Below are 18,699 nucleotides of genomic sequence, written 5' to 3' on the forward strand. Positions count from 1 at the left end.
GACTCGAGGCATTTTTTTGCGCACTCTGTGAATACTCAGGCTGGTGTCCACGGCCTGTCCCTTACTGGTCCCCTCATTGCCTCGGCATGTTTATGTCTGTTTACTGTGTTACAGGAATTCTGGTAAGAGATGGAAGTCATGAGACAGAAATGCTAGCATCTGTACATTCCGTTTCCTGCTTTCTATTAATTCCTTTCTGGTAGTTGATGGTCTTGCTTATAAAATGCAAGAGATACCCTAAATAAGTACATTACCAAAAAGACATTTAATGAAAGCTATTCAAATATTGCTTTAATGACATTTAAAAAAAATAATCCTGTTAGAAAAATAAAAGTCCAACCTTTCATAGGCCTGGAAGAGACCCTTCTCACCTCCCTCTTTCTGCCAACTGAAACATTCAGTCCAATTTGGAAACCCTTCATCCTGCTCCTTATTTATTCTCATTCTAAATGAATTCTTCTTCTGTCCCTCTTTGGAAATTTCCTGAGTCTGTCTTCCTGTAGGGATGTCACCCTCCTCCACACTCTTCTAGCTCCATTTCTTTGCAAATATTACGTATCCTTCTTTTTCCAACTAAAGTGTAACACATCACCTATAATGGCAGAAACGAGAATAAAATCTAAGTAGTAACTGCAGATCCTTCCAAACAAAACCTTTATCTTACAGTGTGAAGATTTGCTTATGGGCTCAGGAAATTTTGACTGATAATTTGGGTCACTGAAGGGTTTCAGTGTTTGCCCTACTAGTTCTTAACTCACAAATGCTTCATAAAAATTATTTTAATAATCCTCATGCCACATTACAACTTGAAGATATTGAATGGCTGAAAATTAACACTAAAATATATAAGCTATAATATTCAAAGTATATTTCCTAATTAATACCACAGACTAAAGGCATGCATATTTATATGTAAATTTGGATTTTTTAATTGAAGAACCAAAATACAATGCACAGTATAGTATTTTAAGTTGATGAAGATAATTGCGTTGCAAATACAGCCACTGATTTTAGGTTGAAGTTCAAAAAACATATATTCCAACTAAATTACAGCATTTGGGCCACATGAGCTTCCTGTTTGCGAAAGAAAATAGGATGGTGTTGCTGCTAGGTTACCCTCTCTGTTTATCATTTATGAGCACTTAGAGGTTTCAGTTAAATAAAGAAGGGAGAACACATTATTGCAGAAAGTAATTGAGAATTCCAGAGAAGGTGAAAGATAAGCCTTTATGTATAGAAAAACATACCTTCAAGACAATTCAAAAATTCATAAGGGAGCATCTTATATGAGACATGTGATTTTAGCTTTATATTTCAAATTACATTTCTTTAATTAAAACCCTTAAAGTTCCTTTTCATTCCATAACTTATTCTTCCTTTCTGTGGTTCCAAGACTTGTGCAGTTACATTCTGCCCTCAGTGGGGAGAACAGATAATTGAGAGATTGCAAAAAAAAAAAAAATTAAGATTTCCACTTTAAAGATAAATATATATTTAAAACTGACATATGCATATGAAGTCAAAAGAGTTTGATAGGACTTTTCACTGAGAGAAAGGGGAAATAATAAAATAACTATAAGTAACCAGGTATACGGCTTCCCAGGTGGCACAGTGATAAAGGAGACCCACCTGCCAATTAAGAGATGCAAGAGTCGTGGGTTCAATCCCTGGGTCAGGAAGATCCCCTGGAGGAGGAAATGGCAACCCACTCCAGTATTCTTGTCTGAAAATCTCATGGACAGAAGAACCTGGGGGGCTACAGTTCATGAGGTCGCAAAGAGTCTCACACGACTGAACACACACAGGCAGGTATCATATTTAAAAGCTGCCAACCAAAGCCCATGGAGCTAGTGGACAGGCTAGTTAAAGGTGTGAAAAGACAGCGTCTTTGGAAAGACAAATGAATGTTTAAATATTCCGTGTACACCAAGTAAAGATTTAAAACTTAATGCCTCAGGAAGGGGCCACAAGTAGAGAGCTTTTTGCTTCTTGATCTGAATGGAGTGTGTTAGTTTTCTTAAAATTCTCAGGCTATACCTTACGATTTGTGCCCTACTCCGTATATTATAGTTCAACAAAAAGTTCAAAAAAAAAATCATTTTAAAAACTCCATGCCATGTTTTTAAAAATTCTGTATTTACTTAGGATTGGGGAGTTTCTTCTTTTAATTTTACTCTCTTAGAAGTATGGTTCTAGAGCAGGCTCATCGTTCCGAGAGAAGAACCAATGTGAACCCTAAGCTTCGCCATGGAGTCTTTTCTCTGCATTCATAAGAGATGGAAAGAGGAACGTGCTCCGACATTTGTCCTGCCGTAGCATTCTCTGCACACACAGCTATTATAAAAGCTTGCTGGTGAGCCTGCCTGCCTGCCTTCCATTTGATCTCTTTTGGGAACAGCACAAGCCATCATTTGTGAAAGTCATCTTCTTGCAGGATGGATAAATGCATTTTCTCTTCTTTGCCACAGGAAAAATGGAAGCTAGTAATTTCTAGTCCCACGGCAGTGAATACAAAATCAAAGGAGGCTGACTCACTGAAGTGACAGCTTCAAAAGGAATTCCTTTTTGAAGATTTTTTTTTTTGTAGTGCTGGTTTATTTAGCACCGAAGCTTGTCTCTAAGCCAGCTTTTAGCAGCCTCCAGGAACACCTCTGTGCAGTTTCTGTCATGTAGTAACAGTGCCCCCATTTCAGCTATATTTGCCCACCAGATACACGTTTGCCGTGACAGCTTAAGATGTTAGTGCTTTTTGAGTGGAGACAATTTTATATCAATGTATCTGTAACTGGAGAGTCCTAAGATGATGAAAATATGCTTTCAGTGAATTCTCTAGGAGAAATTTGGTGACTGAGATCTTATTTTGTGGAAACTCTTAACAAAAAAACTTTGATATACGCCTGTTTGGGTTACTTTGGAGAGTCATCATTTTACTGAGTACTGTTAAGTGACTGCAGGACCTGCGTTTATAGTCCAGGAGTACCAAAAACAACAATAAAGGAGTTGTGTCTTATCTTCATTAAAACCAGGGTTCCATTCACCTGGGCTCAGAATGAACACAGGACCCCGATCCGCTGTGCCTGCCCTGGCTTCCTCTTTGCTTCTCATTCTTGTGTCATCTCTGCTGCCGCAGGGTTCCAGATGTACAGAAATAACCCTTTCTATATAACAGCACAGTCCAACTATGTGGAAATAACTTTAAAAAAAAATATGGCTCAACCGACAGAAATGACAGCAATCTGCTCCAGTGCCAAGGAAGCTGGCTGTGTTGCATCTACTAAGAGACCTCACTCTCCACTCTCCTAAGGGATTCTCCAAGTAATTTTGAGTATATGAGATGTTCCCTGACTATTGAAATGAATCCCCAAGTAATCTATTCCTCGCCACCTTTGGGAGCCATGATTTAGTCTCAGCAAAACAAAACATCATCTGTCCCATTCATTTAATGGTGTTAATTCAGAACAAAGAACCATAAGGTAAAGATCAAGCCAGCATTCAAACTGTTATTAAGAAATCTGTGAACATACATTATTGAAAAATTATTGGTGTGTCTTATACCCTTAAATCATTTTTTTTCTGTTAATTCAAGACAGGCAGAAAAACAGAAAGAGATCGTTAAATTCTGTTCCGAACACTCTGAGAGAGTGGGAGGGTATGAGACAGTTTACTGTTTGCTCACACGTTTTCTAAAATATGCTTTTGCTATTAAAGATCTTAGTTATTTGTTTTTTGTAAGACTTGACAGTGGTTCCAGGCATGCTTTTTAGTACTTCCATGAGGAAAGGATCCATCATCTAAAACTGTGGTAGGGATAGTAGATAATGGGTGTGCTTTATCCCCTACCTTCTGAAGAGTGCAGTGAATAGAAATCCATGCTATGACTGTCTTTCTGAAGGACTTTTCCAATTAGTGGGATGTTGTTGTAACAACACATTGGTTCCCTTAGGATCAATGATTAACCTTTTTTTTTTTTTTTATTGAAGCAGGAAGTATCCAGGACAAGATGAGCTCATGAAATATATCTCTTGAGGGAAAGATTAGAAGGCAGCAGACTTTTAAGGACCTAAGATGTAATAGGTTATTATCATGCATTATTCCACATCCTTACTACTTAGCTATGAATCCAAGCAGGAGCTAAAAGCTATTATTAGAAAAGCAAGCTAAATAGTGTGGAATGGATAACCTCATATCCCATGCATCCACTTCCCATTAAGAGAAATGAACTTCCTACCTAAGTGGGTATCCTTAAGTACCACTGGTTACTTATCCATCCTTGCTTAATTCTTATATCTTAGTTTCAGGGCATTTCATAGATAAAGTTCCTTGGACGTCTCTAAGAAATAGAATTCTTTTTTTTTTTTTAAGTAAATAATGTTTACTAAATACTGACTTTTGAGAATTAGTATCGATTAGTATTGATACCCAGATGTATCACCAGTTAGCTGAATTACTCTGGTCAAGATTCAGTCTCAGTTGATACTTTCCCCCTGTCTATAAAGTGCAAGAGTTGAATTCCATCATCTCCCAGGTGCCTTCCTATTCTGAAATTCAATGAGTCTATATATTTGATAAAATGTCTTGCTGTGGTTATACATCTCTGCCTAAGCAGAGAACAATTTCCCAAAAAGAGAAGCTGAAACCCTTGTGGAGCAGTCATCCAGTTTTCATCTATCTCAAGATTAGATTCTGATTAAATGTTATTTTCAGTTTTCATCCAGAGCCTGGAAATACTTGTTTCTTTCATTATCAGACGATTCTTTAGAAGTCTTAACCAATGGACCACCACTACTTCTATGGCTTGATGGGCTTCTAAGACATTAGTAGACTTGATTTTACTTGATTTGCTTTTTAAAAATGACTCTTTAACATTTTCACTGTTAATATCTTCACCATTACAAAGAGTTCCAGTATATACATATGACATTATAATGGACTGTAATGACATAAAATGAAATATACCTCCCAATGTCATCTAATCCCTATTTAGTGAATGAAGTTTCATCACTGTTTCTTTAAATCAATCAAGTTAAAAGTATTTCTTAATGAAAGAGAACAGCAGTCATGAAAGATCCCTTTAACAGGGATATCTTGCATTCAATCTTCTGTAAATACAAATCATTAATAGCTGAAAGTCAGGTGTTCACCAGTGTACCTTGGAGAGAGCATGCACCCACAGCCCAGTACAGTAAAAGAGAGAACGATTTGTTTTTGAAAAAGACTAAAATAAATAAGTAAAAATACCTGGAAAGAAGAGCTGTCAAGATTTTTGCATGATAATGGCTGTACAGGACAAGTGGATAAATGTAAATTAAAAGAACAATTTCAAAATCAGTATAAAAATTGCCTTAATCCTGTTGAACTAACTTCCTCTAGTCCAGAACTTAGAAACAGGTTATCTTGAGTCTGGTCAAGGGGATCTTTATTACTAAAAGTCATGGAAGGACTTTGAAATAGTGCATTATCAACTTCTTCAAGGTCCTGTAGTCCCTAACGCAAGAATTTCATTTTAGCCAGACCATGATGTTTTTGTCTCACTGACATTCCACAGTATCACTGATGACTCTGTTCTGTGTCTCCCTAGTTTGTACCTTTATGAATCAGCATCTCTGTTTCCATTTTCAAAATGCCTATTTTGTGCAATATCTTTAGCATGCCATTTCAATTCTAATTCTCTTTGCTCATTTGATATTCCCATCCCCTCCTTTGTTCCGTTCCTGTTATTAAGTTGGAAAAATGTGATGTGCTTCAGTTTCTTCAGTTAAAGAAATTCCTGACCTATAGCTTTGAAAATATATTTCTTAAAAGTAAAAAATTATGTTCTGAAATTTTTTAGAATCTACCAATTAAAAAAAAATAATGGTCATAGTAACTTATATTTATTGGCTATTTTCTGTGATCCAAATAGAGTGCTACATTCTTTACGTAGGTGTCTCATTTATAGTCTGAAGTTTCTTAGTGGTGTCAGTATTGATCATGAGTACTAGTCTACCAGATATTAAATAGATAACTTTTCAGATCCTACTCCTTTTAAACAAAGGAACTCAGAGAGGACCTAGTGGAAACTGGTGATGATTTTGTAAGGCGCTATAGTCAAATAGCTGTGTGTGATGAAACTGTAAAGATTAATTCTAAACTTTCCACCCAACAAACCTTACATATTGTACATTGGAAATGTGCAACATTTATGTTGAAATATAAGTCAAGAGAATAGTCCTCACTTCCTGTTCTAGCTTTCATTCAGACATTCAATCCTGTGATTTCAGGCCATTTCAGTTATTTCACCCATCACTGTTCAATCTTAAGCTGTGGTGTTACATTTCCCAGGTCTTCTGGCATGCTTCAATTTTTCCATCTATTCCTCACCTCTCTTCTGTTTACTTTTACCCTAGTCACAGAATTATATTTCTCCACTAGCTTTTTCAACCAGCATATGATTTGGATACTCAAGTTCATTTTCTGTACCTTTCTTAACTATCTCAGTCCTGATTGCATTTTTTTCATCGTGTGTGGTAAAATATTAGCAGAAGCACCGATGTGTTTCTTTATGATAATAAACCTTTAAAGTGTCATCCGTTTTAAGAGACAGACTTCATTTATAGCCTAGTGAATTGAAATGAATTAAATCTTATGAGGCTCCATATCTTCTGGCTGAAGTGCCGTGTTACAATAGAAGGGCAAGCAAAGTCAGAGCCCACTGGAAATCATCAGTAAAATACGCAAAACCAGCGGAAGTTTCTGAGTTCAGAAGTAAGATCAGTGTGGAAGTTATAGAAATGATATTGCATAACTGTGGCTAAGATCATGTTGAAGTTATAGAAATGATATTGCATAACTGTGGCTAGGATCATGTTGGAGTTAAAAGGTCATAATCTCCACACCAAATGCTAGGCTGAAATATGCTTCTCTCCAAAGCTGCCGCTTGCAGTAGGAATAGCTATGGAACCTGGAGCCCTCCAGACCTCCAGACAGCCTTGTTTGAGGGAGTTCAGGTTACTCTTGCTGAAACTTCTCAATGTATGTATATGCAAACACATAGGCTCCTTAGGTCAAACTGGAGAAAGTCAAACTGGAAGAATTCATAATGATTTATAATAATAAAATTTGATCTTGAAGTAATGAATATATTTTCATAGCCATTGATTCAAACAATATCAAAAATGTATATGAATATGCTTTATAAGTATTTTCTTTACTTTGTGATAACTCTTAGCATGTTGCTCAACTAAAATATCATCATTAAAATATTTATCCATTACTAAGTTAAAGAATTTCCTCAAGTTACTCAGCTGGTCTTATGATTGTTTCCCCATGGATAAATAATGATATATATATATCTAAAGTGTGATGTTTCTATCTAAAGCATAAAACATAGTATCTAAACACTCATACACATAGGCACACATGCACACAGCACTTTTTTAGAATGCCTCATTTTTTGCTGACTCAGTGGATCAAATTCACAAGATAAACTTGATGGAAACAAATTCTTTCATCCATGACTAAGGAACTCTGTTTAGTGTGATTTTTAAGTCTGTTTCTTCACCAGTTTTCCTTCTGTATGTTTTGATTTTGGAGCTTTTTGTTAAACCGGTAAGATTTTCACTTTGTGTATTCGCTAGCCTTCTAACCATATAAGATTTTGTTGTTGTTTAGTCCCTGAGTCGTGTCCAACTCTTTTCTGACCCCATGGACTGTAGCCCACCAGGCTCCTCTGTCCATGGGATTTCCCAGGCAAGAATACTGGAGTGGGTTTCCATTTCCTGCTCTAGGGGATCTTCACAACCCAGAAATCAAACCCACATCTCCTGCATTGGCAGGTGGATTCTTTACCACTGAGCTACCTAAGAAGCTCTATACAAGATATACATTCTATGAAACAAAACTTAAAAGTCTCAAGAATCAATTTTCCCTAAAGTCATTATAATACCTAAGTCAGAAGTTCAGGATATTTTTCTCCAGAATGTGTTGAGCTTCTCATATTACTGCTTGATTTTTAGCTGATTAGTTATTTTGTGTGATATCCTTCCTTGACTGTCTTACAGAATATGGCATTGATTGATCACTTTTAAATCTCTGTAGGGAAGCCAAATAGCAATTACATAGCAATTTTTTAATTTCCTATCTTTTAATTTGGTGAAAATTTTGATGTGTGCTTAGAAAATGTCTTCAAATTACAAGTTATTTTTAACTTACTTTCATGCTTTTGAGTAAAAATCTACTCAGTTTAGACAATTCTAATCAATAATGTTATCTAAGAGGATGATCAGTTACTGGCAATAGCTGGCATGTTACTGTTAATAACATTCCTACTACTTATAATTTGGTGACATATTTCAGCTTTAATGATAAATTATTTAATAGTTGCCAAAATTTGTTAATTAACTGATTTATTTTTCTCACGGAGTTTTTTTGAAGTCATGGTAAAGAATATTAGCCAAGTTGAACATCAAAATGTGATTAACTTGATTTTTTCAAAGCAAGAGTATAATATAAAACCAAGAGACAGTTCTCATTGCACTTAGAGCCTTTTGCTTGGTTGGACATTAGGGGAGTGGGAGAAATTCTCACCTGGTATTATTAATTAAAATAAAAATTTACAAAACCCGACCACTCAGTAATGAATGAGTCATCTGTAAGCGCCAAGTAATGTGCTAAGTGGACACCTTCTATGATCCTGTCCTCCATTGCTTAAAATCTTCCAGCAGCTTCTTGGGAGACAGAAAATGAAACCCAGAATCTTAAGATACTCTGCATGGCCTAGGCATTCTCCTGCCTCTTGGCCACTGTATCCTTCCTAGACCTCAGCAGGTAAAACAGCTACCCAGGGTCATCTTATCCTGTGGAGCTCGAGGCGTGATTTTATCATGCTTAAGTGCTTGGTTGGTATTTTGTTTCTCCGTGTCCCTCCTACCCCATTTCCCTGTGTCTCCACTCCCACTAGAGCGGAAACACCATGAGGGCAGGGGATCTGGACCTGCTGCTTGTCACTGTATCCCAACTGTGAAGAATATAGCAAAGCTCAGTATATTCACTGAACAGATGATCACCGTTTCTCGAAATACCCTTAGACAATAGATAGTTTTTCATATACAGGATAAATGTTTTCTGAAAACAACTCAGCTATTTAGGTGAGTCTCTGGAGTGTGGAATTCATTTGGTATAAATGAATGATATACTTTCCACTGTTCTTTTTTGATCACTGGAGATACTTAGGTAATTCTGAGTGAATCCAATGGCTAATCATTTTGAAAATAGGACAGAGTAGGTGTATCTACTAAGTCTCAATCAGTGCACTTAGGAAAACTTGTTCTCAACAGTAAACAATTTAAATAAATCAAACAGCAATATTCAATTCTCCTTTCTATATGTATGTATAGATGTATGCCTTTCTGATGTATGGCAAAACCAATACAATATTGTAAAGTAAAAAAATAATAATAATAAAATAAAAATAAACACATAACAGATTAAAAAAACTCAGTTGAAATTTTTTAAAAAAGAATTCAATGAAATTATTATGAAAATAGGATGTCACTGAAATTGATTTAGGAGAGTGGACAAAGTCTCTTTGTAAATTGACACTAATGTGGTGTTAAATGTAAAATTAAATATAAAATGTTCATCATTGCATTTATTTCTGTACTATTTTTGTGAAGATCAAGCTTAATACTGTACAGTGAAGTTTCCTTTGTGTTTTACTACTGAAGTATTAAGCATGACTTTTTATACTGTGTCTAAACTTTATCTATAGTAAATCAACATGTCTATCTTACTAGTTAAGTTACCTGTTATTATACATTTTTATGTGAGGTTATCTTTGCTTTTCTTATGAGAGTTACAGATGAAAGGAAAATTTTTTCTTAAAAAAATTATATGCTGTTATTTGTTAGTATACTTCACTTCCTAATTTCTAATATAAATCTATCATTCTTGTACACACTCAATAGTTATATTAAAATCAACTCAAAGTTGAGATACAAGGTTTTATAATTCCTTAGAACAAAATGCTTAGAAAGAATTTAACATACACAGGAATGGAAGGAATGAGTAAGTCTGAGTTACTATTCATGGTGTCTGTGGTTAAAGATCAGCAAGTTCAAAAGAGTTAAGAATTTGGATGGGTGATTTACATTTCTGTCTTCTTTCTACCTGAGAAAGACAAAGGAAGAAAGAAGAGAGAGGATGTGTAAGAGGTCTCTGAAGTGTCCTTGGCAAAGGTACAGAGATACTCAAACACTTTCCACTAAAGTTAGGGTATAAAAAGAATGAACATCAGGTTCCTATTTAGAAGGTAGGATTGAGTGAGGCTTAGAAAGGTGATTCCTATACATAAATTTGAGACATTACAGACTAAAAAATGGTAATACCTTGAAAACCTATATTATGGACTGATTCAGTTTTTGAAAAGTAGAAAAGCTAACTGTTTGGATCCCCGTAGAACAAAACCAATTCAGTTCACGAGCTTTTCTGCATGTTTCAACAATACAGATAGTCTGTTGAGAGTGGGCATAGTTTTCTTTTGTGAGCTTGTGACTAGAATTTTAGTGTGTCTGCTAGGAAGCAGATAACCGGTCAGTTTGATGAGTCAAGAAAAAGCTACAGACTACTTGAAATGATAGTTCTGTTGTTACTCTGTGATACATTGGAATTAAATGGATTTTATGAGTATGAAAGTACTCTGTAAACTGTAAAACACCATACAAGTGAAATATGTAGGGTTTTTAAATTTAGTATTGAGTTATTAATTAACATTTTTAGTTTGAAATTCATTATTCATATTTAAGATGTGTATTTTGTGTGTGTATTTTCAGATAATCACAAGGACTGCTCTGGTGTTTCCTTACACCTCACACGCCTGCCGTAAGTACCTCGGTTATCCTAGCTGAGTGATAGCTGTTAAGATCTTCAAGAGCTTAAAAGTGGGAAATCCACTATGCTAGTTATCTACTTCTGTATAACAAATTATTCTAAACTTAGTGGCTTAAAACAGCAAGCATTTATTGTCCCGGTTGCCTGTGGCTATGGGATTTGGGCACAGCTTAGCTGCGTGCTGGTTGTCTGACACAAAGGCCACAGTGAGAATCTCGGTCAGGGTCTCAGCCATCTGGAGACTCGACCGGGGCAGATTCACTTGCGGGCTGTCTCATGCTACTGTTGACAGAATTTGGATCCTTGCTAGCCATGGGCTGGAGAACCCCCCCTCATTTCCTCCTCGTGTGGGCTCTAAACAGGGCAGATCCCAACATGGCTGCTGCTGCCTGCCCCTCACCATCAGCCAGGGGAAATGCAAGAGGGTGTCCAAGGTGGAAGCCAGAGCACTTCTGTTTTCTCATCTCAGAAGTTACGAATGTGTGTCCGATAGGTTGAGGAAGTGGTGACCACAGGTCTTCCTACTTTGAATCCAATGGACAAAAGAAAAATTACTGTTGCTATATTCTGTTTGTTAGAGATAACAAATTACTGGGTCAGGTTACTCAGCCCAACCTGCATCAAGGGAAGACGATTGAACAAGGGCAAGGATGTCAGAGCTGTGGGTCACTGGGAGCTCTATCGTTCGGGGTCCTCCAGAGAAAGTGAACCAGTAGAATGTATGAGAGAGAGAGAATGAAAGAGAAAGAGAAACTGAAATGTACCTTAAGGGATTGGCCCACACAGTTGTGAGATCTAGCAAGTCTAAAATATTCAAGGTAGGATGGAAGGTAGGAAATCCTGGCAGGAACTGATGTTGCAATCTTGGGTCCAAAAGCATAATCCCTTCCTCTTCTGAGAACCTCAGTCTTTTCTCTTAAGACACTCATCCACATTTTGGACCATAATCTGCTTTACCCAAAGTCAGTGGTTTAAATATTAATTACATCTTCAAAAATACCTTTATAACAACATCTGGGCTAGTGCTTGACCAAATATCTTGGCACTACAGCCTACTGACTTGACATATAACCACTTGACATGTTAACCACTATAGGAGCCATTTAGAGATTGGGCTTCCCAGATGGCACTAATGGTAAAGAACCCCCTGGCCAATGCAGGAGACTTATGAGATGCCAGTTCTACCCCTGGGTCAGGAAGATCCTCTGGAGGAGAGTATGGCAACCCACTCCAATATTCTTGCCTGGAGAATCTCATGGACAGAAGAGCCTGGCAGGCTACAGTCCATAGGGTCACAAAGAGTCAGACACAACTGAACTGACTTAGCACACACACACATGTAGAAACATTTACCATGCCACAAAAATGTGTATTCAGCTATTTGCCCAAGAAAATAAGTTAGTCTCAGGGAAAATATATATATTCTACCTCATTCCCCACATATTAGTTTAATTTCCACATGAATCATATTTTATAGATCAGTGAATTGAAGTATACCTTATTTTTCCAAGGCAGTTGTTTTGATGTTTTCCAATAGTTGAAATAAATGTTATTATTTTGTGCAGACAGCCTTTAATTGCTGGCATGTACCTTATGATGTCTGTTGACACTGTTATACCACCAGGAGGGAAAGGTGAGTAATGATCTTTTAGAATGTACCATTACCTCATTACCTACTCTTAAGGATGGATTTACAGAACATCTTTTATAAACACATGAAATGATCAATATTTTTGAGTCCCTGAAAAGTAAACCAGTTCTTTATTATCCTCAAAGTTAAAATAGGTTTTTGTGTTATTCCAAGCCAGCAGTTTATTATTTTCCGGTTTTATGCCAAGAATTGAGGTCTATAGGGAGGTAGTGAGTGATATAAATTTGAATATAATTCTTGAGTATTTTACAAATAAATCATCCATCCTTCAGATGCCAAAAAAAAGTTCTTATCATACCGTGGCATAAACTTATAGAGAATATCAGATTAAGAATCAAAAGCTAGCAAATCCAGTCTGAACATAGATTTGTAAAATGGGTATAATAGCTGATTTCTCCTAAATTTCAAAAAAAAAAAACTATTAGAATGAGTATAATATTATTTATTACTGTAAATATCTTATTCTTTGGTGGGAGTGTCATAGTATTCATTTGTTCTTACTGGGGATCTGTTAAAGTTAATGACAAGTATGATCTTGTTACTTTTCACTGTCTAATTTTAAAAAGGCATTTATTGAAAACTCAACTATGCATTAGACTATAAGGAAGGAAAAGTATATGAAATGTTTCCTTCTCAACAGGAACTATCAATCTCATTATCTTAGGTGTTTGAAATAAATTTTTCAAAAATCCTTCTGTTCTAAAAATAAAAACCAATATTTAAGCTTTTTCAGCTGCATAAATTTCATGATGAAGGTATCAAATTAAGCCTGGGTTTTCACTGACAATGTATGTTGATTTGACTCTAGTCATTTTATGAGTGAAACAGAATATAAGGGGTTCTTAGCAACCCACTCCAGTACTCTTGCCTGAAAAGTCCCATGGACAGAGGAGCCTGTTAGGCTGCAGTCCATGGGGTCGCTAGGAGTTGAACCCAACTGAGCGGCTTCACTTTCACTTTTCACTTTCGTGCATTGGAGATGGAAATGGCAACCCACTCCAGTGTTCTTGTTTGGAGAATCCCAGGGACGGGGAAGCCTGGTGGGCTGCCGTCTTATGGGGTCGCACAGAGTCGGACAGGACTGAAGTGACTTAGCAGTAGCAGTAACTCATTTTAATAAGAAGCTGGCCTATAATTAAGTGCTTAATACCTCTGAGTACATGAGTTTGTGTTTACTCAAAAACCCCATGTTTAACTGTTTGTGGATACTCTGTACATACTTTTAGTCAAGAATAGTGTTATTTTCCAGTTGAATAATGACTTTTTTCTGTGTTTTCATTTCTAACAGTGGTGAATTCTGATATTTCATGCCATTACAAAAAGTATCCAATGCATGTCTTTGCCTACAGAGTTCACACTCACCATTTAGGTAAGAACTTTACATAGTAAATGATATGCCACTGTGCTTGCTAATGCTCTAAATGTAAAATGTGTAGATTATATCTGACGTGAAATCTGTATCATCTGTTTCAGTGGAAGAGGTTTTGTGCAGTACCTTAAAATGCTGCATGTGTTTTCAACATATTGTTTTCATTAAAATGCCGAGCATTCAGGTTTCTGAAAATATTTATATTTGATTTTGCAATAAGAAAACAAATAATGCATTTTATCTGTCTAATACCTTATGCAATTATAATTTGTGTTCATTACAGGCAAGGTAGTCAGTGGATACAGAGTAAGAAATGGACAGTGGACCCTGATTGGACGCCAAAGCCCCCAACTGCCACAGGTGTGTGGAATCTAGTACAATTTTGAGAGAAAAAAATTATTAATCAGCAGGTAGTAATTTGTAAAGCCCTTATAGAGCCCTTGAGAATTTCTCTAGAATCTAAACATCTCTAAATCTACCTTTACTCTATGTCTAAGCTGTGTTTAACTTCTTTTTTTTTAATTGTTTCCAATTGGATGGGTTCCTTATCAGTTCTCTGAGTATTTCTAAGCAGGGTGGTGAAGCGTGTCTGTGAATGCGTGTGTATTCATCCTCTCAACCCAGGGTGCCCCAAGCCTCACGTTATTAAGCATGAGCTTCTGGGTTTTGTTGATAGCTTTAATGAATCATTGTCTTTGTCTTCTTTGCAGGCCTTCTACCCAGTAGAGCACCCAGTGGATGTTAGTTTTGGTGACATACTGGCAGCAAGATGTGTGTTCACTGGTGAAGGGAGGACAGAAGTCACACACATTGGGTAGGACGCCACAGATTCCATTATTTAAAAATACTTTATTAGGACAAGGCGTGGTTATAAGTGACAGTTATCTTCATGAATGAATGGCGTATTTTTCCTCTATTATAAACAATTACAGCAAACCCTAGCATTTTATGATTTTGGGACTGATTGAGTTGGTCAAACTGCAGAACATGTGCTCAGTTTGTTCATAATTCCTATCTTCCTGCTTATTCAAGACCTTTAGGATCACACCTCTACATATTATAGTTGCCACAGGAGTATATATTACTTCCTGTATATCTTAATAAAGAAAAATGTAATGTTATAATTTTTTTCTCAAGTGTCCTTTTGCCCTAGTTCAAATTTAGGTGAATATATAGGTTTTGCATATAATGAATATATAGGTTTTCCATTAATTACTCAGAACCAGGATTTTTTTTCCTACCTGTTAAAATCTTTATGTATTCATTATGAGAATGTTCAACTTTTAAGTAAGCTTCAAAATACTGAGCTGCTTTGAAATAAGTATATTTTATAACACCAAGTACATTTTTCTTTTTTTTCTTCCAAGTACATTTTTCAAAGCACTATGAACTCTTTCAAAAAGGGTTTGCCTAAATTAAAAATGAAAGATAAAGTCTCTTATCACGTTTTTAGAAAAGAACCAAGGAGCCTCCTTTCCATTTTAAACTAGGTTATAAAATATTTACTGACACCACCTAGAAAATGGAGCTTTAAACCATTTATCTTTTGATCAAAGAGGAGTTACAGAGAGTAGACATCTGAAAATATGCATTAGATGCACAGATGATTCTTATGATGACAACGCTAGCTATTGGTTGTTAGGGGATACAGAAAAGGTGCCAAGGCAGGTGGATGAAAAAAAAAAGCATTTGAGATGGTAGAATAGGATTTTTTATGTCAGCCTGAAAGGATTTTTTATTAATAAGCATCAATTTTGAGACTAATAATAAACAGAAAAAAGTTACCGATTTTTATTAAACAAGGCAATTTTAACAGATTTGCTTTTAGATGAATTTGCTAAATTTAAGACAGAGATGTGAGGAAAGCAATACAATTACTGAATTGCATAAAATGGTAACAAAAGGACTGACAAAGTAGATATAATAAGATTTGAAAAAGTCTAATCATTCACTTTACTAACAATCTAAATACATGAAGTGTAGTGTCTCTGGAACTTTATTTAAATGCCATTCGTTATTTTATTAACCTTTGAAATAAACAAAGGAGTAAAACAAGTCCCTTTAAACACATTCTTTGTATTAGTTTTCAAGTTCAAGTGTGAAATAAGTAGAATTTTTTTTTTTTTTTTTTTTGCTTAGAGGTACCTTTACAATTTGGGACGGTTTGTAACTTCTGCCAGATTCTATCTTTTGAGTATCCTCTGTGTAACAATATCAGCCATGGAAATTAATGACTTGTTATAGTACCAGGATGAGAGTCCAAAGTGATCTCTAGGGGCCTCTTTCAGTTTCATGAGTCCGAAATAATTCTAGTCTTTTTTTAAAGTGTACATTTTGCTTTAAAATAATACCTTAAAATGACTATACCAATCTATCTTTCTGTAAATGTCCTATGGGCTAAAGGAAATCCCACTTTGTAATATAAACGAAGTAGAAAGGAATTATCGGTAATTAACTTATGGGTCAATCTGTATTCTGAATATTTAATTTATACTAAGAAAGCAGGAAATTTGGGGTAAATTTAAATATGAATGAAACCCTCATAATAATGCATAGCATTCCTATAGCACTTAGTATGCTTTTCAGTAATAACAACAATGCATCCATTTTGTAAAATGAAGAATACCACCTCCATAGGGTACTATAGTATCACAATTGAGAATGTAACCAATAAAAAGAGAAAACTAGTCTATTTATAATGTGTTTTAAATTAAACGTGTTGTGTTTGCTCAATCATATCCGACTGTTTGCGACCTCATGAACTGTAGCCCACCAAGCTTCTCTGTCCATGGAATTCTTCAGGCAAGCATACTAGAGCAGGTTGCCATTTCCTACTCCAGGGGATCTTCTCAACCTAAGGATCGAACCCACGTCTCTTGCGTCTCCTGCATTGGCAGGCAGGTGGATTCTTTACCACTGCGCCCCTTGGGAAGCCCATTTTAAGTAAATGATACACTGTAAATCTCTCTCTCTTCTCTGTTCCCATCTAACCCCCAACCCACGTACACAAACATCACTCCCACTAGCACAGATTTGAGCCCTGAGCCTAAAGCATAACTTAAACACAAGTCTCACTTATCCAGAGGTCTTATGGGGCAAAAAGATGTCCCCTCCATGCGCTGGAAGAACAGTGGGCTCCCAGTTTTTAACCTGCTTGTTCTGTAGCCACCTGGAAACTAGGTTTACAGGAAAATTGTACCATCAGTGGCCTTACCAGTAAGATTTTCAGTTGAGTGATTCTTCTGCCCAGTCCTAGTTTAACTCTGCATTAAGCTAGAAATTTTAGAACTGGAGGAAGCTTAGGTAGAGCAATCAGAGTTAACTAATAAGAAATAGTTAAAAAATTCAGGGCAGTTTTTAACCAGAGGTTCAACTCAAAATACAACCATTAGAAACAAGTGAATTTAAGACAAAATATATCAATAAACTTAATGATAACATTTTAACCTAGATACCTATTTCTTTTTAAATATTAAATATGAGTAATATATCTTAGGCAAATTTCTCTAATGTATATATTAACAATATAGTACTAATTAACCTACACAGAAGCAATATTTTGTGCCTGACACTGCATTGTATATTTTATATTCAACATGAGGCTTCTCTTAGTTCATTTCAAATGATTAGTCAACTTTAAACATCCAAAACAAGAATTTAATTGAGTGAGCCAAATAAGCTAATTAAGTCAGTTAATTTGCCTAAAAGTATATATGTGAAAATTTAGAATTAATTCTTGAGAATTGGTAGGTAATATTTACCAATTTGATCAATTTTGTTGGGTCATATTTTTCATTTGGAAGATTTCATATACATTTGAGAAGGTCTAATAAATATTTGTAGTTACCAAGCACAACACTTTAATCAGCGTTTAAAGTATATTATATGCAAATAAAGTTATATGGTCAATAGCCTCTTAATATACAAGTTTTAGGGCTTCCCAGGTGGCGCTAGTGGTAAAGAATCTGCCTGCCAATGCAGGAAACAAGAGAGATATGGGTTGGCTCCCTGGGTCAGGAAGATCCCCTGTAGAAGGAAATGGCAACCAGCTCCAGTATTCTTGCCTGGAAAATCCCATGGACAAGAGCCTGGCGGACTACCGTCCACAAGTCACAAAGCGGCAGACACGACTGAGCCCGCGTGGGTGCATAGTAGTGTACAAGTTTTAAAGTACCAGGAAACCTTTTAAGGAACAATTCAGAGCTTTGCAAAATAACTTCTTTAAAGTTTCCCTATTTCTTTCCAAAATGAGTCTTTTACCATCATTGGCTACTTTCAAGTCTAGCATGGCACATGAAGGCATGTGCAGGGCTAGGGACGAGGGAGTCGCCAGAGTGGTGTGTCACTGTCTGAAATCTAGTCACGGTGTTCTACAGTATTTGGGATTTTATCATGGATGCGTTTCAGAATACTTGATACTTTCTTAAATGTCTACTACATATGTTTATAATATGAAATTATATATTTGTTTAAAACCCTGATAGATGGATAGATGAAAGAAAGAGAAACAGACATAAATATGAGAAATGCTGTAAATTGAGTTCATAATATTGACCTGATGTGGCAGTATAATGTATAGGGTAACAGGTTATGCTACCTATAATAAATTATAGGCATCTATTAAGACAAATGACTTATTCTTCATTCAACAGATAGTTATTGAGGACCTACTATTTTCAGGCTAACCACACACTGTCAGAATTAAAGCTAGCTGGTGTAAAAGAAGTAATTGTCACTTACGCACCTTATTATGCATGAAGAGGAGAGAAAAGCAGCCCTTTAGTTTGGGGATCTAGGTGATACCAACCGTCAT

The 18,699-nt window shown here is 36.0% G+C and overlaps 1 protein-coding gene across 22 annotated transcripts in view; it reads left to right on the forward strand.

Moving 5' to 3' along the window:
- PAM (peptidylglycine alpha-amidating monooxygenase) overlaps positions 1–18,699 on the forward strand; it is a 321,661-nt gene that overhangs the window by 231,345 nt on the left and 71,617 nt on the right. For all 22 annotated transcript variants that reach the window (XM_060416042.1, XM_060416041.1, XM_042250794.2 and 19 more), the window contains 5 exons: positions 10,809–10,857; positions 12,432–12,499; positions 13,806–13,886; positions 14,170–14,246; positions 14,597–14,700. In XM_060416042.1, coding sequence (XP_060272025.1) covers positions 10,809–10,857; positions 12,432–12,499; positions 13,806–13,886; positions 14,170–14,246; positions 14,597–14,700 — 379 coding nt within the window. The remainder of the gene's footprint in view (positions 1–10,808; positions 10,858–12,431; positions 12,500–13,805; positions 13,887–14,169; positions 14,247–14,596; positions 14,701–18,699) is intronic.

Source organism: Ovis aries, chromosome 5 (genome assembly GCF_016772045.2).
Source record: "Ovis aries strain OAR_USU_Benz2616 breed Rambouillet chromosome 5, ARS-UI_Ramb_v3.0, whole genome shotgun sequence".
Lineage (NCBI taxonomy): Eukaryota > Metazoa > Chordata > Mammalia > Artiodactyla > Bovidae > Ovis > Ovis aries.